Source organism: Mustela nivalis (genome assembly GCF_964662115.1).
Source record: "Mustela nivalis genome assembly, chromosome: 5".
Taxonomy (NCBI): Eukaryota; Metazoa; Chordata; class Mammalia; order Carnivora; family Mustelidae; genus Mustela; species Mustela nivalis.
Window position 1 is genome coordinate 139,335,963 of NC_139024.1, and position 27,820 is coordinate 139,363,782.

At 39.4% G+C, this 27,820-nt stretch overlaps 2 protein-coding genes and 1 pseudogene across 5 annotated transcripts in view; 2 read left to right on the forward strand and 1 right to left on the reverse strand.

The window, feature by feature from the left end:
- Positions 1 to 4,668, forward strand: part of DSP (desmoplakin) — a gene marked incomplete at its 5' end in the record, with an annotated part of 45,541 nt that extends 40,873 nt beyond the window's left edge. For all 3 annotated transcript variants that reach the window (XM_082729824.1, XM_082729826.1, XM_082729825.1), the window contains one exon: positions 729 to 4,668. In XM_082729824.1, coding sequence (XP_082585950.1) covers positions 729 to 3,977 — 3,249 coding nt within the window. In that variant the 3' untranslated portion in view covers positions 3,978 to 4,668. The remainder of the gene's footprint in view (positions 1 to 728) is intronic.
- A 3,580-nt stretch (positions 4,669 to 8,248) lies between these two features.
- LOC309864169 (large ribosomal subunit protein P1 pseudogene) lies at positions 8,249 to 9,001 on the reverse strand (annotated as a pseudogene). Its single transcript has 2 exons — positions 8,933 to 9,001; positions 8,249 to 8,647 (listed from the first exon to the last, which is right to left on the reverse strand). The product of its transcript is annotated as a large ribosomal subunit protein P1 pseudogene (transcript).
- On the forward strand, positions 8,926 to 27,452 carry SNRNP48 (small nuclear ribonucleoprotein U11/U12 subunit 48). Its single transcript, XM_082730398.1, has 9 exons — positions 8,926 to 9,152; positions 12,417 to 12,530; positions 12,777 to 12,837; positions 13,663 to 13,737; positions 18,874 to 19,062; positions 19,499 to 19,620; positions 23,587 to 23,672; positions 24,074 to 24,238; positions 26,474 to 27,452. Exons 1-9 carry the CDS (start codon positions 9,000 to 9,002, stop codon positions 26,520 to 26,522), a joined length of 1,014 nt encoding a protein of 337 aa, XP_082586524.1. The 5' UTR covers positions 8,926 to 8,999; the 3' UTR covers positions 26,523 to 27,452.
- Positions 27,453 to 27,820: the final 368 nt, after the last annotated feature.

Consider the following 27,820-nt stretch of genomic DNA (forward strand, 5'->3'; position numbering starts at 1 on the left):
AGTTTGTCTTCTGAACGGTCCACTCTATTTTCTAGAAGATAGCTCTTCACTTAATGAGCTCTAACCTGCATTTTTCATGAAGGTTTCTGATAAAAGCCATATTAAAGGGGCTTAAAAATCACCTTTTCTTTTTTGCTTATGTGCTTTTTCTGCATGCATCATCCAATTCTCTTTTGATCATTATTCAAATCTATTTTGATCACCACCCTAATATGTTTCTTTTTCTTTGCCTTTTCTTCTTTTAACCCCTAATTTACAAATACCTTCTTTAAGTTCTAATATGATTGGCTTCTGTAGACAATATTTGTGTGGGGCTGGGTGTGGGGTGTGCATACGTCCGTAGATTTATTTTGCTTTATTAAATATGTTAGTGTAGATGTAACAGGTGGGATGTAGGTGTTAGCAGGTGCGATGACCGGGAAACAAAACCCCCTATATTTTTTCAAACCGTAATTCCTGTTAAGAACAAGAGAGGTCTACAGCTTCTCCTAGTTCCTTCTAAAACAATAGTAAGTATGAAGCCATTTATCAAAGTGGCACCCTATATTTACGGAATTTATTTTTTGTGAATTTATAATATAAAATAGCAGTATATCCAGGGAACACAGAGGAAGGGAAAATAAGTAAACAAGTTTTTTTTTTTAATGTAGGAAATAGATTGAATTATGATCACCATATGATACAATCACAACATTATTTCTTCCCATTTCTCTCTTTTTAAATTGCAGGCATCGAACAGGATTCAGGAATCCAAGAACCAGTGCACTCAGGTGGTGCAGGAAAGGGAGAGCCTTCTGGTGAAGATCAAAGTTCTGGAGCAGGACAAGAGCCGGCTGCAGAGGCTGGAGGATGAGCTCAACCGCCTGAAAACAGCGCTGGAGGCGGAAAGCAGGCTGAAGCAGCGCCTGGAGTGCGAGAAGCAGCAGATCCAGAATGACCTCAACCAGTGGAAAACCCAGTACTCCCGCAAGGAAGAGACCATTAGGAAGATCGAGTCGGAGAGAGAAAAGAGCGAGAGGGAGAAGAACAGCTTCCGGAGCGAGATCGAGAGACTGCAGGCCGAGATCAAGAGGATCGAGGAGCGGTACAGGCGCAAGCTGGAGGACTCCACCAGGGAGACGCAGTCGCAGCTGGAAACAGAGCGCTCCCGCCTTCAGAGGGAGATTGACAGGCTCAAGCAGCGTCCCTACGGCTCCCACCGGGAGACCCAGACTGAGTACGAGTGGACCGTCGACTCCTCCAAGCTGGTGTTCGATGGACTGAGGAAGAAGGTGACGGCCATGCAGCTCTACGAGTGCCAACTGATTGACAAAACAACCTTGGACAAACTGTTGAAGGGGAAGAAGTCCGTGGAGGAGGTTGCCTCTGAAATCCAACCTTTCCTTCGGGGTGCGGGAGCCATCGCCGGAGCATCTGCTTCCCCGAAGGAGAAGTATTCCCTGGTGGAGGCCAAGAGGAAGAAGTTAATCACCCCAGAATCCACAGTCATGCTCCTGGAGGCCCAGGCAGCTACAGGCGGTATAATCGACCCCCACAGGAACGAGAAGCTGACTGTGGACAACGCCATCGCTCGGGACCTCATCGACTTCGATGACCGCCAGCAGATATACACAGCAGAGAAAGCCATCACTGGTTTTGACGACCCGTTCTCCGGCAAGACGGTCTCTGTTTCGGAAGCCATCAAGAAAAACCTGATCGACAGAGAGACCGGAATGCGCCTGCTGGAAGCCCAGATTGCTTCGGGGGGTGTGGTGGACCCCGTGAATAGTGTCTTTTTGCCAAAGGATGTAGCGTTGGCCCGTGGGCTGATTGACAGAGATTTGTATCGGTCCCTGAATGATCCCCGAGATAGTCAGAAAAACTTTGTGGATCCAGTCACCAAAAAGAAAGTCAGTTACATGCAGCTGAGGGAACGCTGCAGAATCGAACCACACACGGGGCTGCTCTTGCTGTCGGTGCAGAAGAGAAGTATGTCCTTCCAAGGAATCAGACAACAGGTGACCGTCTCTGAGCTGGTGGATTCCGGTATACTGAGACCATCCACTGTAAACGAACTGGAATCAGGTCAGATTTCCTATGATGAGGTTGGTGAGAGAATTAAAGACTTCCTTCAGGGTTCAAGTTGCATAGCAGGCATATACAATGAGACCACGAAGCAGAAGCTTGGCATTTATGAGGCCATGAAGATTGGCTTGGTCCGACCTGGTACTGCCCTGGAGTTGCTGGAAGCCCAAGCAGCCACTGGCTTTATAGTGGATCCTGTCAGCAACTTGCGGTTACCGGTGGAGGAAGCCTACAAAAGAGGCCTGGTGGGAATTGAGTTCAAAGAGAAGCTCCTGTCTGCAGAACGAGCCGTCACTGGGTACAATGATCCCGAAACGGGAAACATCATCTCTTTGTTCCAAGCCATGAACAAGGAACTCATTGAAAAGGGCCACGGCATCCGTTTATTGGAAGCACAGATTGCGACGGGCGGCATCATCGACCCGAAGGAGAGCCATCGTTTGCCCGTTGACATGGCGTACAAGAGGGGCTACTTTAATGAGGAGCTCAGTGAGATTCTGTCAGATCCAAGTGACGATACGAAAGGGTTTTTTGACCCCAACACCGAAGAGAATCTTACGTATCTGCAGCTGAAAGAACGGTGTATCAAGGATGAGGAGACAGGGCTCTGTCTCCTGCCTCTGAAGGAGAAGAAGAAGGAGGTGCAGACGTCACAGAAGAACACTCTGAGGAAGCGTAGAGTGGTCATTGTTGACCCAGAGACCAACAAGGAGATGTCCGTTCAGGAAGCCTACAAGAAGGGCCTGATAGATTATGAAACCTTCAGAGAACTGTGTGAGCAGGAGTGTGAGTGGGAAGAAATAACCATCACTGGATCCGACGGCTCCACCAGGGTGGTCCTGGTCGACAGGAAGACAGGCAGTCAGTATGATATCCAAGACGCCATTGACAAGGGCCTCATTGACAGGAAGTTCTTCGATCAGTACCGATCCGGCAGCCTCAGCCTCACTCAGTTTGCTGATATGATCTCCTTGAAAAACGGTGTCGGCAACAGCAGTGGGATAGGGGGTGGTGTCAGCGATGAGGTTTTCAGCAACTCCCGACATGAGTCAGTGAGTAAGATTTCCACCGTTTCCAGTGTCAGGAACATAACCATCCGGAGCAGCTCTCTGTCTGACCCGCTGGAAGAATCGAGCCCCATTGCAGCCATCTTTGACACAGAAAACTTGGAGAAGATCTCCATCACGGAAGGAATCGAGCGGGGTATCGTCGACAGCATCACGGGTCAGAGGCTTCTGGAGGCGCAGGCCTGCACGGGCGGCATCATCCACCCAACCAGCGGTCAGAAGCTATCACTTCAGGACGCAGTCTCCCAGGGCCTGATCGACCAAGATATGGCCACCAGGCTGAAGCCAGCTCAGAAAGCCTTCATCGGCTTTGAAGGTGTGAAGGGAAAGAAGAAGATGTCAGCCGCAGAGGCAGTCAAAGAAAAATGGCTCCCCTACGAGGCAGGTCAGCGCTTCCTGGAGTTCCAGTACCTCACTGGGGGCCTTGTTGACCCGGAAGTGCATGGGAGGATAAGCACGGAAGAAGCCATCAGGAAGGGGTTCATCGACGGCAGAGCCGCTCAGAGGCTGCAGGACACCAGCAGCTACGCCAAAATCCTGACCTGCCCCAAAACCAAATTAAAAATATCCTATAAGGATGCTATGAATCGCTCCATGGTGGAAGATATCACTGGCCTTCGCCTTCTGGAGGCTGCCTCTGTTTCATCTAAGGGCTTGCCTAGCCCCTATAACATGTCTTCTGCCCCAGGCTCCCGCTCTGGATCCCGCTCCGGCTCTCGCTCTGGATCCCGCTCCGGCTCTCGCTCTGGTTCCCGCAGTGGGTCCCGGAGAGGAAGCTTTGATGCGACCGGGAATTCCTCCTACTCTTACTCCTACTCCTTCAGCAGTAGCTCTATTGGGCACTAGTAGTCAGTTACTTGCTATTTTCTTGGGTTCGTTTACGTGAATGCTCACTTTATTAAATACTTTACTAGAAGAAGACCTAGTGCTTGCAGTATAGTGATAGAACTTTCTGTGATTCTGAGATATAACCCTGGTTGAAATCAAGTAGTAAAGGCTGTTCTGGCTTTTTATCTTCTTAGCTCACCCGAAGTACGTAATATGCTGAGTGTAGTACGTATGACATGGTAATCAGTTGTAAGGATAGCACAAATTGAATCTAGAGTTTGTTCCTTCCGTGTTTAGATTTTTGATCGATGCTTGTACTCTTTTAGCCTATAGTATGTATTTCTGTTCTTGGAGATGAATTACGCTGATAATGGTTATTTTAGTCCTCATTCTGTTTCATCTAAATGCTTCCATTTTTCTGTATTAGGAGAAAATTACCCCTCCCATTCTCCCTAGAATACTCCACCGCAAACCCAAACATTTTGGAACAAGTCTCCTTTAGTTTTAGATTGTGGATTGTGTAACCTATATGCTCTTAAATGCACCCGTTTGGTTTGGCATTAATTTGACTATACGTGCATGATAGCAGCAATCTTTGCTTCTCTTTGGCCAAAGTTTTCTGTTTATTTTGCTCGTCATTTACTATGTACTTTAAAAAGGTGTCTTTATGAAGTTTGCTATTCTGGCAATAAACTTTTAGACTTTTGAAGTTTTTGAGTTTTGATTTCATATGTCTGTACACCCAAGGTATTTATCAGCATCTTTCTATTAATTATGTTAAATTATTTCTAAAACCCTCTGTTTACTAAATACCTATTAAGAAACACCATTAGGGCACCTGGGTGGCTAGGTTGGTTAAACAGCTGCCTTCAGGTCAGGTCATGATCCTAGGGTCCTGGGATCGAGTCCCATATCTGGCTCCCTGCTCAGTGGGGAGCCTCTCCCTCTGTCTGCCGCTTTGCCTACTTATGCTCTCTCTCTCTCTCTCTGGCAAATAAATAAATAAATAAATAAATATTTTAAAAGAAAGATTTTTAAAAAAGACCAATGAACAAAACTATTTTAGTTCTGAATTCTTGCGGGAAGCTGGTCTTTTGTAGTTTATTCAACATCTCTCAAGTGCCTGTTGTGTGCCAGCAGTGTACAGAGGTCAAGTCACAGATCAATGCCCCGTTCTTGTTTATTCTAGACAATAAGTTCTAAGGAGCATGGGCAAAAGTCACCATAATCCCATTAAAAAAAAATGAAGTGGCTCAGATTCCATTCGGGTATTTTCCAAATACATGGGGTTTCATTTTGTCCCCTAAGAGGAAAGAATTGTCATCGAATCTATAAAAACAAGTCCTGAAGAGTTCTTGACTCTCTGTTGAAGGACAGTGAGATATAAACCTTTTCTCTGTATCAAAGAGAAACTTTTGAAATTCAGACATTTGTCGTTAAATCAACACGACCTTTCTGAATACTTACTACGTCTAGGATTAGGCTAGGTACTATGAGGATTCAACAGAATTTACGAGCCACCCGACTTCAAGACATTTGCAGTCTGGGTGGGGACAGGAGACACATATAAAGCAATCAGAGGGACAACTTTCCTATATCAGCAGTATGTATTAATATACTCAAACATTTTGGTATTGTTATGTTAGTCACCATATAGTATGTCATTAGTTTCTGATGCAGTGTTCCAAGATTCATTGTTTACGTATAACACCCAGTGCTCCATGCAACACGTGCCCTCCTTAATACCCACCACCAGGCTCACCAACCTCCCATCCCCCTCCCTTCCAAAACCCTCAGTTTGTTTCTCAGAATCTACAATCTCTCATGGTTCATCTCCTCCTCCGAGTTTCCCCCCAATTCACTTTTCCCTTCCTTCTCCTAATATTCTCCATGTTATTCCTTGTGCTCCACAAGTAAGTGAAACCATATGGTAATTTACTTTCTCTACTTGACTCAAACATTTTATAGTATAGGTGAGAAAATAGGAAAACAAATGAGTTGCTAATTGTGAAGAACAAAAAAGATCATATGTAAGATAGTACTTAAAATCTTGGGGGCTTTGGGGACTTTGGGTGAAAAACAGCATTCATTTCCTCCTTGTCTTACTTACCTCCTGTTCTTCTCCTTGCTCCCTTCCCAAGCTGGAGGACTTGTAATTAACTTCATTCAGTAAGTATTAAGCTCTGTGTGCTACACATTGTGCCAGAAGCTATGAATCCCATGGTAGAAACACATGGTGCAAAAATAGCCCTCGTAATATAAAAGGGAGAGGGAGATTTGTGGTAAATGCTGTGTTGAGCAAAATGAAGGAAGATCTTCAGGCTAGAGCTAGGAAGCTGTATCAGTCAGCTTGGGCTGCCACAACAAGATGCCACAGACTATGTGACTTAAATTCATTTTCTCATAGTTTCAGAAGCTAGAAGGTTGGTTGCTGGTGAAAGCTCTCTTTCTGGGTGGTAGGCAGTAAGGGGCAGGGAAGGAGCTCCTGTATGTCTTCCTTATCTTAGAAGGGCTTTAGTTTTATCACATTAGAGCCCCATCTTTATTACCTCATTCAACTTTAATTACCTCTATATAGTCCCTATGTCCAAATATAGTCACACTGGAGGTTAGGGCTCCAGTGTATGTACTGGGATGGGGGTGGGGATAGCACACAATTCAGCCTATAATAGGGGCCTAATCTAGAATGGGTCAGAAGTTCTCCCTGGAAAAATGGTGATTAAACAGATTAATAAGGGGCACCTGGGTGGCTCAATTGGCTAAACATTTGCCTTCAGCTCAGGTCATGGTCCCAGGGTCTTGGGATCGAGCCCCACTTCGGTTTCCCTGCTCGGTGGGGAGCCTGCTTCTCCCTCTGCACTCCCCCTGCTTGTACTCTCTTTCTCTCTGTCAAATAAATAAAATCTTTAAAAAGTAAAAAAAAAAAAAAAAAAAAAATTAAACATCAGTGTAAAGCAGTTCTTCAGGTTGAAAGAGTATACCCCCAGGCTTTTGCCCAAGTTGTCATTAAGCTCTGAGGTGAGATAGGCTGTGTCCTGAAGAGAGGACATCCTTGACCTTGGCTAATTTTTTTAAATGATTTATTTGACAGCACAAGCAGGGGGAGCAGGAGAGGGAGAAGGAGGCTTCTTACTGAGCAGGGAACCCCACATACATATTCATCTGTGCAGGCACACTGTAGTGAAGCAAATCAAAATTAGTCAAGGTCAAAAGGTGTCTGGGTGGTTCAGTTGGTTAAGCATCTGCCTTTGGCTTGGGTCATTATCCCAGGGTCCTGAGATGGAACCGTGTATCGGGCTTCCTACTGGGTGTGGAGCCTGTTTCTTCCTCTCCCTCTGCCTGCTGCTCTTCCTGCTTGTGCTTTCTCCCTCTTTCTGTCAAATAAATACACAAAAAATTTTTAAAAAATCAAATCTTTTGATTCGATAATGAACAAGAAAGTGAATGTATGGTAGGGATGCCAGTTAACAAATATAGAAGCCATGACAGTATCAGAGAATCATCAATTATGACCCCTAACGTAACGACAGGTTCACTGAAGGATTGTGAGTTTGTTGGGGACAGGACATTCATATGGCCTCAGAGTATCATCCCTCAGAGGGAAATGGCCTACGGTGGAGTGATGTAACCATCTACCTTTACCTAATGATCAAATTTAGCATTACTAATAGGAACATTTATGATATGTGTTCTGTATGAGGTATAATAAGGTCACACACATCTTGCAAAAATGCTTGAACAAAACCTAGTCCTAAGGGGGAAAATGTTGTAAGTTCAGAAAGAGAAACATTCTACAAGACAACTGGCTGTAGCTCCTGACAAAATTCAGTGACTTAATTTGAAAAGGAGGGTGGGCAGATGTTCTAGCTTAAAAGAGACAACAGCCCATTACAGCTCATGGGTTGAAAAAACTCATAAAGAAATGGATATAAAAGGAACTCAGGGGACAACTGGGAAAATTTGAATATAAACTGAACATAGGATGATATGAAACTATTAGTTCTCTCAGATTTGACCATGTATGGCAGTTATGTAGGACAATGTCCTTATTCTTATGAGATGCATGCAGACGTATTTGGGGGTTGAAGCAGCTGCAACTGACTTTCAAATTCTTGAAAAATAGTATGTGGGGCTGTGGTTTGTGGAGAGAGAAAGAGAGAGTACGCAAACGTGGGTAAATGTTAACAATTAATGAGCTGGAGGATGGCCATGCAAATACTCTTTAAACTTTTCTGTAGATACAAACTATTTTTTTTTTTTAAGCTCAGCTTTTTATTGAACCTGTTTAAAGACGTTTAGTCAAAAAGACCAAAGCCCATGCCATCATGAGACTCATTGGGCTCTTCTTTCTTTGCTTCCCGTTTTTTCTCAGCAGCGGCAGACACTGGTGGACAGGGCAGGACCTTGGCTGGTGCAGCGTGAGCCGCTGGGGCAGGTCCACCAGCCCCTACATTGAGATGAGGCTCCCAATGCGACCACCGGCCAGGGCCTTTCCAAAGAAGCCTGGCCAGAAAGGTTCAGCATTTACTAAGAGCATTGATCTTATCCTCCGTGACCGCCACCTCATCCTCGTGCAGCATGAGGGCCAAAGAGATGCAGGCAAACTCCGAGGTGGAGGCCACGGTGCGCGGAAAGCGGCCGGCGGGAGCTGCTCCAAGCGGGTGCTTGTCGCTGTTTGAAATGAAGACCTAATCTCAATTGCAGCGAGGGATCTAGCTTCAACGGAAGGACCGAGCATCTTAGCAGCAGCTGAGGCAAGGGCGATGTAAACCATTTCTTAAAAGTTCTGGGGGCGGGAGGGAATGCAGTTCAGGGAAGCCCGGGCTCGAACGTACCGGGGAGCAGTTGCACCAGCTGCAACTCCTGGAAGACACGGAAGACCCCTGGGAACACCGCTCAAAATGACAGCTCCGCCCTTCCCGGGCCTCTCTCTATAGGCGGTTCCAATCACGTGGCAGCCTGGTCCCGCCCACAGTTCCCAGAGGCCCGCGCGCGGCGCCGGCAGTTCGACTGCTTCCTTCTGGCGGGTCGGGTGCGGCCATGGAGGGCGAGCCGCCCCCAGTGGAGGAGCGGCGGCGGCTACAGCTGGAGCTTAGCGAGTTCGTGGAGAGCTGCTGCCGGAGGCTGGAGGAGGTGACGGCGTCCCTGGGCTGGAGCCTGGATCGGCTGGACCCCGGGGAGGAGGCGGCACAGGTGAGGCGGGCTTGAGCCCCGGGTCCTTTGGGGGGCCCTGAGCCTGCGGTGTCCTCTGCGGGGGAAGGAATCCGCGTGGGAGACCCCTCCGGTCCGCAGAGCCGTGGTGGGCGCCCGGGACCGGGCCTGGAGCGCCCTTGACGCCTGCGGGCCTCGGGTGGGGCGCGTGGGCGCCTTCGGAGCGCTCTGCGCGGGTCGCCGGTGCGGCGCTCCTGCGGAACTTCGGTTCAAGGAGAGGGTGGAAATGCGGTGGGTGAGGAGGGGTGGCAGGTCTAGGGTTTATCCAGAAAATACGGGAATCGGCCCTCGGAGTGCCGCCGGCGGAGGTGTTGCCCGTTTGCTTTGTCATGTGTCACATGGATGCCGCAGTTGCACCAGATTTGGGGTCCGGAGAGCTTGGGAGTTCACTTCCCCCTTTTCTGCCTTAAAATTCTGCACTTCTGATGGGACAGCATCGATGCTAGGATTATTAGAGGGTATCACTAAGAGATGGTGACGAGCAACTCTTTTGAACATTAGAATTGCCTTAAAAAATGTAGGTAGGTGTATAAAAGTGAACAATCCTGATTGTTTGTTTGTTTCTGTTTTGGGGTGGGAGGAGAAGAAGCGCTTCAGTTTGCGATCATTCATGATCTCCAGTGCTCTTTCTGGGTTCATCACGCTGTAATAATTTCTCCCAGCTTTCAATTACATGACTGATTCCATAAAGACACCTAAGGCGTGTTTGACCTATACACAGGCAATTCACATTTATTGTATTAAAGGCGTCGTGGAAATTTTTAAAATTTGTTTAGAGTGATGTTTGAAGCTGTGAATTCCATTGAGTGGGTCCTTCCATGCTCTTACTTAACACTGTTTACTCAGCATCCTACTAGCCGGAAATTTCTTGGATGAACACTTAAATAGCACTTTGCTTATGCCGTTTACTGTACCTTAGTTACTTCGTTTAATAGTTATAATTACCCTGTGAGTACTGTTAGCCACATTTTACAGATGAGAAAACAAACCCAGAGAAGTGGTAAGGACACACTGCTAGTAAATAGCAATTGGGATTTTGAACCCAGGCATTCTGGCTCCTGAGAATCTCTGTTTAATTGCTATGCTGCCTCTCTAAAACGTCTTTATAAAATTCCAAAATTATGATAAATAACTCTGAGTGTACATCTAAATGCTACAGAACTAACGTCTGATATTCAAGAGAGTGACTAGTTTAAAAATCCTGTTAGGTGACATTCATCATTCCTGGGATAGTCTGCAGAGTTAACGAAGCCTCACTTTTCTGCTGGAGGGGTTTTTTTTTTTTTTAAGTTTATTTATTTATTTTGACAGACAGAGATCACAAGTAGGTGGAGAAGCAGGCAGAAAGAGAGGAGGAAGCCGGCTCCCCACTGAGCAGAGAGCCCCATGCGGGGCTCAATTCCAGGACCCTGGGATCATGACCTGAGCTTCAGGCAGAGGCTTTAACCCACTCAGCCTCCCAGACGCCCCTCTGCTAGAGGGTTTTAATACTGAAGTTTAGCGAAGAGCAGTCGCAGGTTCTATCATAGAGCTTACTGTGTGGTCATAGTGAGGGGAAATCTAGAGAAATCAGCCTACATTACAATGTGATAAAGTCTATGAAGGTGGAATAGCTGTTTATTATAGGCTGGGGTAGGACATTACAGGTTTCCTGGATAAAGTGAATTCTAAGCTGATTGAAGTGTGCAGAATAGCTAGGGAAGCACAGAGAAAGTGTCAGTGGTAGGGAAGTCCAGAGAAGATCAGGAAACCCAAGGTGGTTAAGGATAGCTAAGCATAGACTGTAGAGAAGAATGATGGTGGGAAGGATCCAGATCTTAAAGGTCCTGTGTCAGCTGTATTAAAGAATCTGGGTTTTTGTTGCTGTTGTTGTTTAAATGAGGGCAGTGGGGAAGCATGGAAGTGTCTTAAGCCAGACAATACCATATTTGCCTTTTAATAAACTCGTAATTGCTTACATTGGAACACTTGCTATGTACCAGGCCCTGTTTGATTGCTCTATATGTATAAACCCATGTATAATTTATTTAATCTTCACAATAGCTCTGTGAGAAAAGTTTTTCCAATATTATAAGTGAGGAAGCTGAGGCAAAGAAAGGTAAAATACCTTGACCAAGTTCATACGGACCTGGGATTCAGAGTAGCCACAGTGCGGAGAATGAGAAGGACAACAGGTCTGGAAGCAAAGCAGTTAGGCAATGGCTGTTGTAATCCAGAACAATGTTGATGTCCTGAAGTGGGGAAGTAACAGTGAGGATGGATTTTGTGGAGGGATTTCAGAGTTACTTAGGGGTGAAAAGGGCTGGGTATTGATTAGATGTCAATGACGAGGAAGAGGAGATGGCTTTCTGCATGAGGAAACTGGGAGACAGAAGAGGAATGGGTTTGGGGTTTGGAGACCAGGACTATGATGAATTTATTTCTGTTATATTGAGTTGTTAGTGTTTTTAGTATAAGATACTTAAAAGAAAAACAAGGTCTAAAAATCTAGATTTCGGGAGCCATTACTCTATAGTGAAAATTAAAGCCATGAGATTTTCCAGTAAGTGTATATCAAATGGCAAAACGTCACTAGTTTGACTTACATGAAACACCAACATTTAAAGGGGTACAGGTAGAACAAGGAAGACATCTTTAGAGAAGACCAAGTAGAAGAACTAGAGAGGTAGAACATGAAGACTGTATCTGGGTGACAGAAATGGGCAATTGGATTGTGACCTTCAAAGAGTTAAAATATTTTAAAGAGTCTGACATGTTCTTTGACACATCTTCTTTAGTAAGAAGATTGTTAGTGACCTACTGACTGGTAGTTTGTAAGCAAATCTTTTAAACTTGGGCTTTGGAGAGGTGGAGAGGGGGCTACAAAGGAGAGAGAGAGAAATTTTTTGTTTTTTGTTTTTTTAAATATGCACATACATCACACTGGGGTTGGGAAAGAAGCCTCCAGAAGAGGAGATAAATGGATAGCACTACTTGATCAAGTAGTAAACATTTAATGATTTAATCATTTGAATATTGTATTCCGATGGGGTGCCTGGGTGGCTCAGTTGGTTAAGTGTCCGACTCTAGGTTTTGCTTCAGGTCAGGATCTCATGGGTCGTGGGATCCAGCCCCACCTGGGTTCAGGGCTCAGCAGGGAGTTCACTTGAGATTCTCTCCCCCTGACCCACACACGTGCTGTCTTTCTCTCTCTCTCTCTTTCTCTCCAATAAATAAGTCTTAAATGTTTCTTTCTCTTTTTTATAGGATGAAGTTGTGATATGTCCCTATGATTCCAATCATCACATGCCTAAATCATCTTTAGCAAAGCACATGGAGTCTTGTAGATTGAGGAAACTGGGCTATACCAAAGAAGAAGAGGTACCATATATTTATTATGTATATGTCATGTAATTCATGCATGAATAAATTCAGAAGATTTTGTGGGTATAGTGTGAAGTGTTCTGACATAAATACTAGTCACTTGTGGGGTAGAATGGTATTTGCCTAACTGCTAATTTTTGTAAGAAATACTGAAATGATAGTAATCTCTTGTTTGTTCATGTCAAATCTTAAAATAGGCAATTATTGGTTACAAATACTAACTTCTTTGTTTTTATTGTTTAGGATCAAATGTATAATTCTGATTTTTTCTATGAGAATGTGAAGATACCTTCAATTACTTTGAGTAAGTATTAATTTAATAGATTATATTAAAGATAGTATAGGCATTGATATTTCATTTTTGAATTATCAGAAGAATGGACTCTTTATAAGTATGCTTGTGATTAAGGACACTTCATACTTTAAGAGAATGTAAGATTAATTAATGTGTAGTGAAACTAGTTTGCTTAATCTGGAATTTAGAGACCAGGCTTATATTAATAGGCAGTGAAAACCCTTCAAAGCTTTGTGCAGTAAGACAGGTACCTTCCTTCTTGGATATAACAAAAATCTGGCCACACAACACAGTTTGCAAACGGAGGCTGGAAATGTGTTCCAAGTGTTCACAGCATATGCGGTGGTTAAAATTCCAGACTCTAGAATCGAATGCCCTGCTTCAGCTCCTGGTTTTATCACTGGTAGATTTGCGACTTTCAGCAAGTAATTACAGCTTTTTGTTGCCTGAATTTCTCCATGAAATGGGATGATGATAATGCACCTTTGCGCTGATTAAATGTTGTAGTATACGTAAAATGCTTAGAATACTTCCTGACACTTAGCAGGATTAAAAAAATGGTAGCTGTTACTGGTTGCTAAAATTTGCAGCAGCTACTACAGTATGCCGATGGTAATGTTTTCTAGACTGCCTGAAATCTAGTTGCTTATTGGTTTCTAGCTAGGTCTGAAAAATTTCTGCATTCAGATTACCTAGGCAGCAGTGTAGGTTTTTTTACTTTTCAGATTCTGGAGATTTGTCAGTGTGCCCAAAGAGCTTGGATTGGAAACAAGTTAATAATATGATTGTGGACACTGATGATTCATACTGTGTTTATGGGTGCTTTTTTGACAGATAAGGACTCACAATTCCAGATAATTAAACAAGCTAGAACTGCAGTTGGAAAAGATGGTGATGGTTATAATCAAAGTAAGTGGCATCATAGTTTGAGCTAATTAATGATTTAAACTATTTTTGTCCCATAAGCAAATAAAAATCTTGTGGAAACAGTTGCATGGGGAAAGTTACATTTTATATTTAATATTATATCAGTGTATTTAGTGTCAGCTTCATTTGGTAGATATTTTCTGCTCAAAACGGCAAAGTATTTAGCTAGTGTCTTAGCTAGGGATTCATGCTTTGGAATCACCCGATAGGTGAGATTACCTTGTAGATAATTTTTATTATGATTACTAGGTAACTAAATTGCATTGAGAGCGTCTTACCCTGAGATTTGCTCTTTCTCTTGAGAATTAGTCAATTGTTAAATATAAGAATGTTGAAATGCAGTGTAAAAGGACAGGCTTATGTTAAGAGAGAGCCGTCTTCATAGCTGGCCCTTCAAATAAAGCCCAAACACAAAGTTTTACATAGTGTCAGAAAGTTTGTGGATCCCTTCATACACAGCTTTGGAGCTGGGTTAAGAGTTTCTGCCTGGGACTTAACTTCAGCAGAGAACAGGTTAGAATTTTTAAGTATGAGCTTTTAGGAAATGAAAAGAAAAAACAAGCCACTGGAATGTTAATAGGGTTAATAGATTTATTTACTAATAGAGTTTAATAGATTTAATAGATGAGTAAATAGTGTTAATAGATTTCTGAACCTGGGTATAACATGTAGCCAAAGCATGACTTTGCTTGTCTTACAAGGACTTCCGAGTTGTCCTTGAACCTTCTGAAGGTAGCTTTCTCTGGACATCTTACCTTTTTTTCCTCCTCTCGTTATTCTTTCTAGCTGAATTCTATTCATTAAATTAGTCCAGAGTTAGGATTTGTTTCTCCCTTGTTGAAATTCAGTCTCTACCCATTGTTCTAAACCAGTATCTGGACTTCATCTTTTCCCAAGTTGTACTGTGGCTTCAGGAGGAGCTGTCTTACCATTAGTGCGCATTACAGTGGTTCCATACTACAGACAGAATAATCTTTGCTATATTTCCTGTTTTAAAGGTCCCATTTTTATGTACTTTGTGCTAAATTCTGTGTTGTTGTTGTTGTTTTCGTTGAGGGAGACATTTGGCTCTTATTTGAAAAGATTACTGAGCTGTGATCAGTCAGTCCTTTTTTGGGCTCCTATTATTGTTCTGCCCCCTCCTCCTGTTTAGTTAATGAGCCAGAAAAATGTAGAAGATTTTTGCTATTGATTTTTGGAGGGGTTAATAGTTTGAGGCCTTTTTTGACCTAACTAGTTAGGTAGATTTACTAGATGTATTTTGTAGTTGAAAGAGAACTGGGAGATCATCTAATCCAGTGTCTTTGTTGAGGAGACACACCCTTTCTGAGAGGAGTAAGAAAGTTCTTGTGTGTTCATTCTGAAGACTATCAATACTTTAGTTTTTTTAAAAGAGATTCTTTATAGTTCTTTCATGTATTCATTTCTCTTCATAACACACTTACATAAGCTGGACAACTACTTTCCCCTCCTATTAGGTGAAGAAATAGATTAACACTCCTTTGCTAGATGATCGCAAGGCTTACTAATGGCTGCGCTGGATTGAGAACCAAGTTTTGGATTTGGTACATATTCTGAACTGAGTTATTCTGTTTTCTGATAGAAATTGCATTTAAGTGAAATTTATGGACTAGGAATCACTGCTCAAATATATTCATTATTTATTATGTCTGTTATAATTAAGTAGAATACCACAAACTTTAAATCTGTACCTACTCACTGCTTGCTATTATTAGCACTGTTCTTTGTTTATTCTGGTTTGTGTAAGCCTGCTTTAAAGAAACTAGTTTCTTGGCCTGGTACAAATGACAGCTTTTTTGAGGTTTTGTCTTCTTGTCTCTGGTATGAAACTATCTTGTAGTGTTGTTTAGGGTAATGGAAATAATGAATGCTAAACTAGCCCAGGCTCTAATAATTGGCTGCTTATGTGTAAGCAATTTAATTTCTAAGCACATTAATGTACAGAAAGTGATTTTTTTTAGATAATGAAATGGTTGAGAATTTTATGTATTTGTGTAATTTAGAGAATATTCTCAAATTTTTTAATTAATAAGACTAAGTAATAAGGTAGATTTGGACCTTGAGTTTAGTTCTTTACAAAAGCGAAGAATTACTTTGAATAAGTAGTTCCTTCAGTAGAAAGTTAAGAGGAACTTTTGTTTTGGCACTCTCTTAAATTAAGATTTAACTTAAGAATTTTGTTATATGATATGATCCTCTTTTAAAAATTTTTTTTCATATTGTATAGAGTTCTACTGTTTCTCAATAGACCTTATTTTTGTGGCCCACTTGTGTGTTAAGAGATTTTAAAATCTAATAGCTAAGAACAGAATCTCCTAATATCTTGCTAATTTATTTACTTTGAAGGAAGAATGACTAATACGAGCAATTTTACATTTTCCCATTTAATTAATATTTTGTTTGTCACATACTAAATTATATGTTTTTTGATGAGTTATATTTATATTTCCATTTTATCACTCATACTAGGTCTCCACCAGTGTATAGAATTCCAAGTTCATTTACCTTTGTGAAAGCTTGAAACAACCATTAGCTCTACTTACTTATTTTCAGATATAATTACCTTTGTTAATTTTATAACCAGGATGCTAATTTTAATCATAAACAGTCATTTTATATTTAGTAGTTTATCTTTTTCCTTCATTATTATTTGCTGTACTTCAGTTTCATGACATATATTTGAATCATGGCCATACTTTGAAGATCATGACCATGATTTGAAGACAAAGTAGTGCATTATACTAAAAGAACCCTCAAGAGACCTAAGTAACTGATTAGGCCTAATCTGTTCCTACCACTTGTGAGAATTGGGCAAGTCATTTTACTTCTTGTAGGCCTTAATTTCTTTTTCTGTGATATTTGGAAATTGACTCTGTATGAATTCTCTGTAAAATTCTGAATTTGTAGCTTTGAACCAGTACTTTTTATGAATATTTAGTATTATATGTCACATGTTTAAGATGCTCTGTCGTGGCAAAGGTGGTAAAACAAGAATTAGAGTTATTAAAAAGCTAGATTAGAGTTTTAGTTTGGGTGACAAAAAAGTTCTGGAGATGGATAGAGGTGATGGTTGCAAAACAGTGTAATGTATTTAATGCCACTAAGCTGTACACTTAAAAATTCTTAAATGGTACATTGTATGTAATGTGTATTTACCACAATTTTTTAAAAAGCTACTACAAAAATAGAGGATCATAGAATTAAATATGGTTACAGCACATTCAGATATACTTCTAAATCTACAGAAGCTTATATTTGAAAATTTACTTTTTATGGAAATGTAAGCTTATTTGTGTTTTCCTTTTTTTTTTTTTGGTCAGAAATATCTATATGTTCTCAATGATTTGAATGCAGTCTGTTGTTTAACTTTTCCTGTACTTTTTCTTTTTCAGTAATTGGGGTGAGTATAAAGAGGAATTAGGAACCTGAATATACTCCTTATTTAAAGATATGCAGTATCCTTTTTGCAGATGATATCCTTTTAAAAGTATCACTCAAATTTCTAAACTTTATCTTAACCACTGTCACAATATTATAATCTTTGGAATTTTAGTTGAATTTCAAGGAATTTAAGTATCCATCTTCACCATACAGAAATTTCAGATGAATAAAGATGACTCCAGTATATTTTAAGGAGGAAATTATATTTCTTTGTCTAAAAGTAACAGGCAAAGGTTTATGTGGAGCTTGTTTATAATATATCAGTATTTTCTAATCTTTGTATTTTTCTTCCAGTTTTTTATAGCCTATATTCAAAAGAATTAGGCTTATCAAAGCTAAGTCAGTTTTATAGTACAAAGTTAAATGTTTTAACACTTAACTGCATAAAAAGGCTTTTCCAAGTGTCTACCAGAATTAGAGTGAAATTGATCAACTTGAAAGGAAACCCTTCTCCACTAATTCAGAACCCTTTGACTAATACAAATGACCATGTATTGTTATCCATGGCTATTCACAAACTCATATTCAATGTAGCACTCCTCTTAATTTGTAGACACATGTAAAGTCACCTCTTTTTTTGTGTGTTGTAGTTCTTAGTTCATAGTTTGCTCTTATTTTAATTTATCTTTTGCCTCTTTACTTAGGAAGTCAATGAGGTTAGGCTTTATCAGATAAAAGTACTGGGAAGAGCTACTGATCTTACCTTGTTCTATGAACCAGAGTTATTACTTTAGGGTAACTTGGGAAACATTAGTAGCTCCTGTTCATTGTTTTCATCAGTGAATAATGAAGGCTAGAAAGAATTGTTTTAAAACAATTGCTTTATTTACAGTTACAATTTTTTTATTTCTTTGAGAAAATTTGAATCTCAAAAATTTTCTTCAATGTTTAATACATCATATCAAGGTATTGTATTTACTTTCTTTCATTAATGAACAGATTTTAGAAAGTTCTGTGACTATTGTGGGGGGCACTCCTGTTAACTTTTTAAAATGAATTTGGTTATGCCAATATGCTTCTTTAGAAAATTAAAAGTTTGGTTTTAGTTTAATCTGTCATTCTCTGGTCTGGGGAAGTTTGGGATTTCTGCTACTTAAGTGATTGTGTTTTGGTCCTTCACTCTGAATCATTGTACAGTTGGGATATATTTTGAATATGGAACACCTAACATGATGCCTCATATAAAAAGACATTTTTTACACATTTTTCGTACTTCCATAATTTATTTTCAGAAGGACTACAATGTGTACTACATTTCCCCCCCTTTTATGGGGAAAAGCATATAAACAGAAAGAAGGTTAATATCTACTTTTATAGTATTGGTAGCCTTCTAAAATTGTTACCCAGGAAGTTTTATGAGCAAATTATCTCATGGTTATTACTGCCTGCCTTCATGGGATCTGTCCTAGCATTGTTAAAGAGAATAGCAAAGAATCCACATACATCTTTACTGGGGATATAGCATTGAGGATAAAGTTACTATTTACCATTTATCACATAGATGAATATTTTGTATATTAAGGGATTACTATGAAAACAGTTGTGTTAATGTTGCATTATTACAGCGCATGTTTAAAGATAAGGAGTAGATTTTATGTCCATAACATATTCATGCTTCATGTATTGTTTATTCTTGTGGCTTTATTTTTACTTTAGGGATTTATTCTTCGTTACCTGTTGAAGTTCCTCTGAATCACAAACGGTGTGTTTGTGATCTGACCCAAGCTGATCGTCTTGCCCTCTATGATTTCGTAGTGGAGGAGACGAAGAAAAAGCGCTCTGATTCACAGATTATTGAAAATGACAGTGATCTGTTTGTAGACTTGGCTGCCAAAGTCAATCAAGGTTTGAGATGAATACCATGTTTTATATTTCTTAATAGTCATTTCATTCTTTGTGTGTTACTAAGATTTAGTTGTCAGACCACTTTGAATAGAAATAGGATGGTTTTGCATTATTTGATATTCACATATATGTTAAAATGTTTACTCAGTGTGCGAAATTTTGCTCTCTGACTTTTATATTAAGCGTACCTTCCTTCTATAAAATTGTTACAGCTGTGCTTGTCCTTTAATCTTTGTACTTTAACGGTCTTAGCTTCAACTAATGGCTAGAGAAAAAGGAATAATATAAAACAGCCTATTTCTATAATATGGAAATTTTGGGGATGTTTTTAGATGCATGGAAACATGTTGAAGTATGGGATTGTAGTCTTTCTTCCTGCTAATTCATAAGAATTTAAAAGCTTCCAAAGATGTAATTTATTTTATTCTTTTATTAGATAATAGTCGAAAAAGTCCAAAATCTTACCTTGAAATCCTGGCAGAAGTGAGAGATTATAAAAGAAGACGCCAGTCCTATAGAGCTAAGAATGTTCACATAACCAAGAAATCATATACGGAGGTAAGTTTTACATACTCTTTCAGAGCTTTGTTGAGAACAGAAATTTCCCTTAGTTATGTAAGTCTGCTCTATGGGTTTCCACAGTTCCTTAGAGGTTCTCTGAAAGAAGTATCTTCAAGACAGCCACACCTGATTTGTATTTGCTCCATTCCTTTCAGATCCACTGTGCCAGGGAAAGGCTTTTCAGGGTACAAAAATCTTATGTGAAGAGGCTGTACAATCTTAAAAAAATACCAACTTTTGAGAAAGTAGCATATCACAATAAAAGCATAGATTTTGGCTTTAGACCTGTGTTAGAGTTTTGATCCTACTGTTTATCATTGCCTGTTTGACTTGAACAGCTTATTTGAACATTTTAAGTGTCAGTAATTTTCATTTTAAACATTTTATGTAGACTTCGTAGGATTGTTACACGAATTGATTGAGAATGCATGTGGACACAGAAATTGGTCAACAAATAGACTTTCTGTTTTCCTTACAGAAGTTTTAGCATGCTTTTGTGTACTCTGTTAAGTATTTGGGCTTAAAAAATGTCTGGCATAAATTATTTATACTTTAATCTCTTGATATAGATCTAGACTTATTTTCAGAGTTTCTTTAGTGGATAGAGCTGGTGAATTTTTTGGTACATGACTTACCTTACCCAGACTCTACAAATAATTTCCTCATTGAATCTCTAAATTCTTACCACATTATTTCTTATTTCTTACTTCTTTCTATGATTTCTAAGACTGTCCACAAATCTGGCCTCATTTTACTGAATATTTTCTTTTGCTCTAGTCAAGAGTGTCTCTTAAACTATATCTGATTACACACATTTACTCTTTCCTTTGTGTCAGGATAACAAGTTGTTAGCTCACCTGAAATGCTCTTTGTTGTTGCTCTTTTAAATCTCGAAAAGTTTAAGGTCCACTGTCACCATGAGGTGCTCCTTCCCTGGTTGATTGCTGTTATGCTCTCTGTACCCCATAGCTTGGTATTTAAATCTTCTGCTGTTCCTTTTACAATTAATATACATGTTCTAGGCTTATCTGTTCCAGTGGAGGCCTGAGATCATGTCATACAGCCTAAGTATTCTTACAGTCCCTCAAGTACTTGGTGGTTCATCTGTGTTTCTTCTCCAGTCTCATTACCTTGTAATCAAGTGAAAATGTTGTTACTAGTGTTCTTCACAATTGTATATTAGCTTTTTGTTATGGAAATACTCAAACATAGACTAAAGTGACTGCAATAGTCTTATGAACCCTTTTGTCCCTGTCACTCAGCCTCAACAATTATCAACATATGACTTTGTCATTTTATTTATATTCTCACTTACTACCTCCCATTCTCCCCTTCCTCCACATTGATAATTTTGGAAGCAGATGTGAAATACCTTTCATCTGTAAAAACTTCAGTGTTTACAAATCTTTCAGTGATTTATCATATTTTTGGTCATGGCTTTGTCAACATTTTACCTCCTAGTTCATTCATATCATCTAAAATTTTTGTTTGCTTTGGATTAGAACCTAAACTTTGTTAGATTTTAGAAAAAAAAAATTATTGCTGCCTGTACTCAGTATGCATAACACTGCTGTTGGGTAGGTAAAGATAAATGGCACACAGCCCCCACCCAGCAGAAGCTTAGTATAGTTTAACAAGTGAAACTTCTTTCAAAATACAGATTGCATTAAGTGATAAAGTGAGATCAAAGTATGTGGGAGAAAATAGCAATTCTTCTTTTAAAATATTAGATTGGTATACCATCTTTATATGTTTTCTGAAAATAAGCTGGTATACCAGCTTTATAGAGAAGATAGCAGTCGAAGGAAAGGGAGAAGCAGGAATGGTAAAACATGTCTGTTCATAGGCTCTTTCCTGTGTGCTGAACCTGGAAACTATCCAGTAACATTCGAGCCTCGAGGAGCTCATGTAGAGCTACTACTAGTCTGGAGTCATGTTGCGCTACTCTGGAAGTGCTAGAGCTGGGAGTGGGAATTTAGGGGTGTGTGTGTGACTCATGTTACATGTCTTAGATTTTCACAAGAGAGTGTGGTAGAGGAGGGGAACTCGTGGGTAGGGATATTCCAGGTCAAAAGGCTAGTGTTCCTAAAAATATAAAAGAGCAGGAGTTTTCCAGAGACCCATCAGTAATCCAAGGTGCCTAGAGCTTAGGGTTTCTGAACTATGCAGTAAGAAATAAGGCTGGTTTCAATTACGTGATGTAGTAAAATCATGAAAGGCTTCAGAGGCTCTATTAAGGATTTTGGACATTGTTCCATTTTACTTTGGGAGCCATTGAAAGTTTCTTTAAAGTGGAGAGAAACTTTCCCACTATATAGTGACTATATAGTGTGTGCCTTTGAGATTGCCCATTGTCCCCTGTACCTTCTGTCTGTCTGTCTATCTGTCTGCAAGAGATCATGACCGGCGGTGGGGGTGAGGAAGGGGTAGAAGGAGAAGCCAACTCCCCAGGACCCTGGGATCATGACCTGACTGAAGGCAGATGCTTAACTGACTGAGCTACCCAGGCGTCCTCCCACCCCTTTTTAAATTTTTTTATTTTATTTTATTTTATTTTATTTTATATTTATTAAAAGATTTTATTTATTTATTTGACAGACAGCGATCACAAGTAGGCAGAGAGGCAGGCAGAGAGAGAGAGAGAGAGAGAGGGAAGCAGGCTTCCTGCGGAGCAGGGAGCCAGGTGCAGGGCTTGATCCCAGGACCCTGAGATCATGACCCGAGCCGAAGGCAGCAGCCCAAACCACTGAGCCACCCAGGCGCCCCCCCCCCTTTTTAAATTTAAATTTAGTTATCCCCTGTACCTTCTTTTTTTCCCCCTATACCTTCTTCTTTTTTTTTTTTTTTTAAAGATTTTATTTATTCATTTGACAGACAGAGATCACAAGTAGGCAGAGAGAGAGGAAGGGAAGCAGGCTCCCTGCCAAGCAGAGAGCCTGACTCGGGGCTTGATCCAGGACTCTGGGATCATGATCTGAGCTGAAGGCAGAGGTTTTAACCCACTGAGCCACCGAGGTGTCCCTCCCCCGTACCTTCTTAAAACACTTCCTCAGTAGGCATGAGGGAAGTGTAAGCTATTTTAGTTTCATCTGTGCTCCCAGGTGACCAGCCCTATGCTTGTTGTTTGCATGGATAAATAGGAAAGAAGAAACTTGCAAGTTGTTCTGAGAAATTAGGGGTTTGTATAGTCTGTTAGGAAAGTATCTGTGAAGTGACTGAGATGTTTTGTATTTTATCGGTCATCTTGACTTAATTATAAAATTAAAAAAAATTTTAATTGTAAATAATATCAAATATACAAATAAGTTGCAAAACTAAAAATAGTGTAAAGAACTCCTGAATATCCTTTACCCAGATCACCTGTTGTTAACATTTTGTCCCATTTGCTTGTCATTTGTACTCTGTACGTTTTTCTCTTTTGATCTGTAACTGTACATTATTTTTTTTCTAAACTATTTGAGAGGAAGTTATCCCTTGATCATTTGTCACTAAATACTTAGTATGTACTTCTTTTTTTTTTTTTTTTTTTTAAAGGTTTTGTTTATTTATTTGACAGAGATCACTGGTAGGCAGAGAGGCAGGTGAGGGCAGTTGTAGAAAGCAGGCTTCCTACTGAGCAGAGAGCCTGATGTGGGGCTTGATCCAGGGCTCTGGGATCATGACCTGAGCTGAAGGCAGAGGCTTTAACCACTGAGCCACCCAGGCGCCCCTAGTATATACTTCTTAAGAACAGGGATAGTTTTCCTAACATAATCATAATATGGTGGTCAACTAGTGAGTTTATCAATAATTACAGTACTTTCATCTACCATTCATATTCCAATTTGACCATTGACTTTTTTATGTTCTCTAAACTGCTTATGTCCCATAGTCCATTCTGATTGTTAATAGTGATTTTTCTAGCTTTGTATAATTTTTTGAAAAACCTTTCTTATCTGAAATTGGGTGCTTCTCTCCCCTCAGGTGATTCGGGATGTCATAAATGTGCACATGGAAGAACTCAGTAGTCATTGGCAAGAAGAGCAAAGAGCGGAGGATGATGCTGAAAAGTATGTCATGGTGTTTACTGGTGAAAATACTCTCTTTTTAATCTGTTACATTATAATTATTTAACTAAATTTTAGCCTTTCCAAGACCATTAATAATAGCACATCATAATTCATTAAAATGCTGAAATTGTTCCATGTTGTCATTGCTCAAGATTATTATACCAGAGTTTTTCTGTTGACATAGCTCTTTGACAGTTTTGTAGAGACATATATATTAGTGAGATAGAAAAGACATAAAACACAAGGGCTATATTTCCTTGCCCTCTCATATAGAATGTAAGGTTATACCTATTTATATTGACTCAATCATTGTTCTGATACAGAGTATTCAACTTTAAGTTAGTGGGTCTGTGTGTGTTTGGTGGAGACTAGTGGTTAAAACTAACTGTTCTCTGTTTCAGGAATGAAGAAAGACGATCAGCTTCAGTAGATTCCCGGCAGTCTGGTGGAAGTTACTTGGATGCTGAGTATTCACGACATAGAAAGGATCGGAGTAGGAGCCCACATAAACGGAAAAGAAATAAAGATAAGGATAAAAACTGGGACTCGAGAAGAAGGAAGGACAGGTAAGTCTTAACACTGCATCATCTGATGTTGAATTGTTTACTCTTGAAAGGTAAATAGATCCTTTTGTTGTAGACAATGTTGAAAAAATGAGTTGTAAGAGTAAATTACAGTAAGGAGAGTAAGTTATTCGTGAGAATTCTTATCATTTGATTTTAGTTCAAGTAACCATAGCTCTGGTGGCATAGTTCTCTGTATGCCTGATTCGATATGGGTTTCCCTCTTTTACTCCTTGTTTCCTAGCAAGGACATAGGGAAGTTGTCTAGGTAGGAAGGTATGTAGGAAGTTAACTCTATAAATTAGGTGTTTGCCTAGATCTTTTTTTTCTGCTCCTTCCTCCTTTTTCTTGTCATTTCTTTCTCCTGCTAATTCTTGAGTTAAAGGGTCTCTAGGGTCAGAGAGAAGATCCAAGCTTTAATATCAAGTCAGTTTTGTCCTTGTTAATATCACTGATAGAATTTTGACAACTGGAAAGTTAGGAACTAATGGTAAAATAATAAATTTATATCACTTGCAATCTATTCCAGTAGTCCAGCTGCTTACAGGGCATCTGCATGGATCTCAGTGTTAGTCAGAACTCTTTCTCATACTGACCTCTTTCCCCAGCATTCCCTATTCTGGTTAATGGGACAGACATCATCTATTCACCTAAGCCAGAAATCATGGAGTTATTTTAGTTGCTCCTTTTTTATTCCCGCCATCTGGTCAGTTCCTCATTTCCATCAATTCTACCTGAAGATACCTTTACGTGCACCCTCCTGTCCACCTGGGAAATAATGGTTTTCGTAATTGTTCTAACCATTTGTAACCTTGTGCCATGTGGAGTCATCCCTGCTTTACTGCCTGAGTGAATTTTCACTCTTACAACTCTTCAGGAGCAAAATCCACATTGTTTAGAATGGCTCACAAGACCACCAGCTTCAGGGCTTTTGGCTACCCATCTTTGTTTTTGCCACCAGCCCATGAAATTATGCTTTAGCTAGCCTGAATTGCTTAAATAGTTTCTCATCTGTACGTGCCACATTTATGCCTTTCTGTGTCAGGCTCTGCTGCCTAATTTTTATTTTTAAAGCCTGCTTGGTCTTTTAAGACCCAGCTTAGTCATTTCCATGAAACCTCTTATCACTCATTGAGGCAGAGCTAATCTCTCTGATTTTGTCAGCATTCCGCCTACCACGTATTTTTTATTGAACTTAAGTTATTACTCTCCCTAGTAGACTGAGCTCCTTGAAGGCAAGTCCATGTCTGATTTAGTAGTATATGCACAGTATTTGTCTAATAATAGCTTCTCAAATGGTATCTTGTCCCTCTCCAGGGCCACTGGTGATCATGAATTAGTAATGCTTATTGATTTAATAATTTTGTTCATGATACTGTCCTTCAGTTCATAAGCTTAAAGCTGACTGTGATTTAGTCCTCTTATAAAAATGAAATATTTCCTTAGTAATCCCTTTGATTCATATAATGAATGATATTTTTTAATAATTATATACAGATTAACTTAATTATCAGAGTTATTACGCTCTTTTACTACTTTCTGGTTTGTTAATGCTTCTTCCATTGAAGTAATTTTTGGCATCTCTGAACAGTTTTTATTGACTTAAATACATTAGCTTCAAATGTAAACATGAGATAATTTGCTTTTAGAGAGGATATATTTAAAGTCTAAATAGTATTAGTGGGAAATACTTCTCAAAAGTACAGGGTTGGTCTTAATGAATAGCAACCAGCATAAGGATATCAGACAATTTTTGAATTCCGTCTATGACTTTATGACTTCAATATTTTATTTGGAATAAATTCTCTGGTCCTCATACATATGTATGTGTATATATATATATATATATATATATATATATATATATATATATTCGAAGTCAATTTTAAAGCAGAATTCTAAAATGCAGTTTAAAAATATTCTTATTTTGCCTATCCCCATGTCCATTTTGTCCTTTAGTTTTAATGATCCACTTTCCATATTTACTCTTAAAAGAAATTCCTGTTTAGTGTATCTGTTTGTCTTAGTTGGCAGAGCATGTGACTCTTGATTCCAGGCTCATGATTTCAAACCCCACAATGAGGGTAGAGCTTACTTAGTTAAAACAAGTATTCTTTAGTTCTGACTGTATCTTTTAACTTGTTCTGAAGTACATTACTGGTGAATCACTATTTTAAAATTCTGATATTAAGATGTCCATCATTTGTAATACCTTTTTTTCTACTCCTGTCATTTCAGGGATGGGGAAAGACATCATAGTCATAAAAGAAGAAAGCAAAAACTATAATGAGGTATTGGTGCGTGTATTAATTATGCTTATGTCATGATAACCAGTATGACAGCATTTTAATTACAATTTCTTTGAGTAGAAGAATGTTTATATGACTTGTTTAGTGCTCAGATCATTAATTTTTTGTAAGTACTTATGTTTCAAACCATGAGTATACTATTACGTCCTTTAACTTTGTTTTGCTTATATTTTAATAGATGATTGCTTCCTATTACAGATTTTGTTTCATTCTTTGTGATAATTTATGTATCAGAAAATTCTTTAAAGTCAGTACTTAAACTGTATAAATAGTATACGAACACATTCTCATTTTTAAAAATGAGACCTTATAGCTAAGGTTAACAGCCCCTTGGAACCACAATGTATAATTCCTGTGGCCACCTCAGTAACTACGACTTAACCACTGCACCGGTGAAATATAGTAGGGAAAAAACCACCTAAATATCTGTCAGGAGGGGAATGGCCTGGTTAAATAAAATATGGTATAGTCATGTGATAGATTACTATATTGGATTTAAAAGAAATAAACTTTATAATAACATGGATAGATCTCAGAAACATAATGCTAAGTGAAAATAGCTAACTGCAGAAAAATGTATACAAGTTATATTTACATTTTCTGTGACCATGTATGTATGTAAATATATTTTTAAAGCTTCAGAAGGACCAATACCAATCTCATAACAATAATTATTTGTGGAAGGAGGTATGGATGGGAGAGATATGGAATGAAAACCAGGATTGAGAGGTGGTCAGAGAAAACTTCAGCTTTATCCACAATATGTTAAGTTTTTAAAGGCATTCATTTTTCACTTGTGTAATTAAAAGTAGATTTTAATTAAAATTAAAAATATACTGTCATTTTCTTTTATGTAAGTCATCTTTATTGAGGTACTGTTTATATAAAATAAAATGCACCCATTTCAAGTGTACGTTTCATTTGATTTTGACCAACTTAGACCCAAGCCGATGAAGTCGTCCCTGTGATCAAGATAGAGAACATTTCCATCATGCCCCAAAATTCTCATATACCCCTTTTACCAATTTCTCTAGGCAACCGAGATCTGGTTTTTGTTGCTGTTGACTAGATGTATCTTTTTCAGAATTCATATAAATGGAATACTATAATATGTACTTTCTTCCACCCCACGTATTTTTGAGATTGACCCATGTTTTGTGTGTCAGTTGTCTCCTCCTTTTTGTTTGTAGTATATTTTGTTGTATGATAGGTCACTCAGGTGAAAGTTGGCCATTAAATGTTAATTACCTCCTGTCTAGTTAACAATATTTGGAAT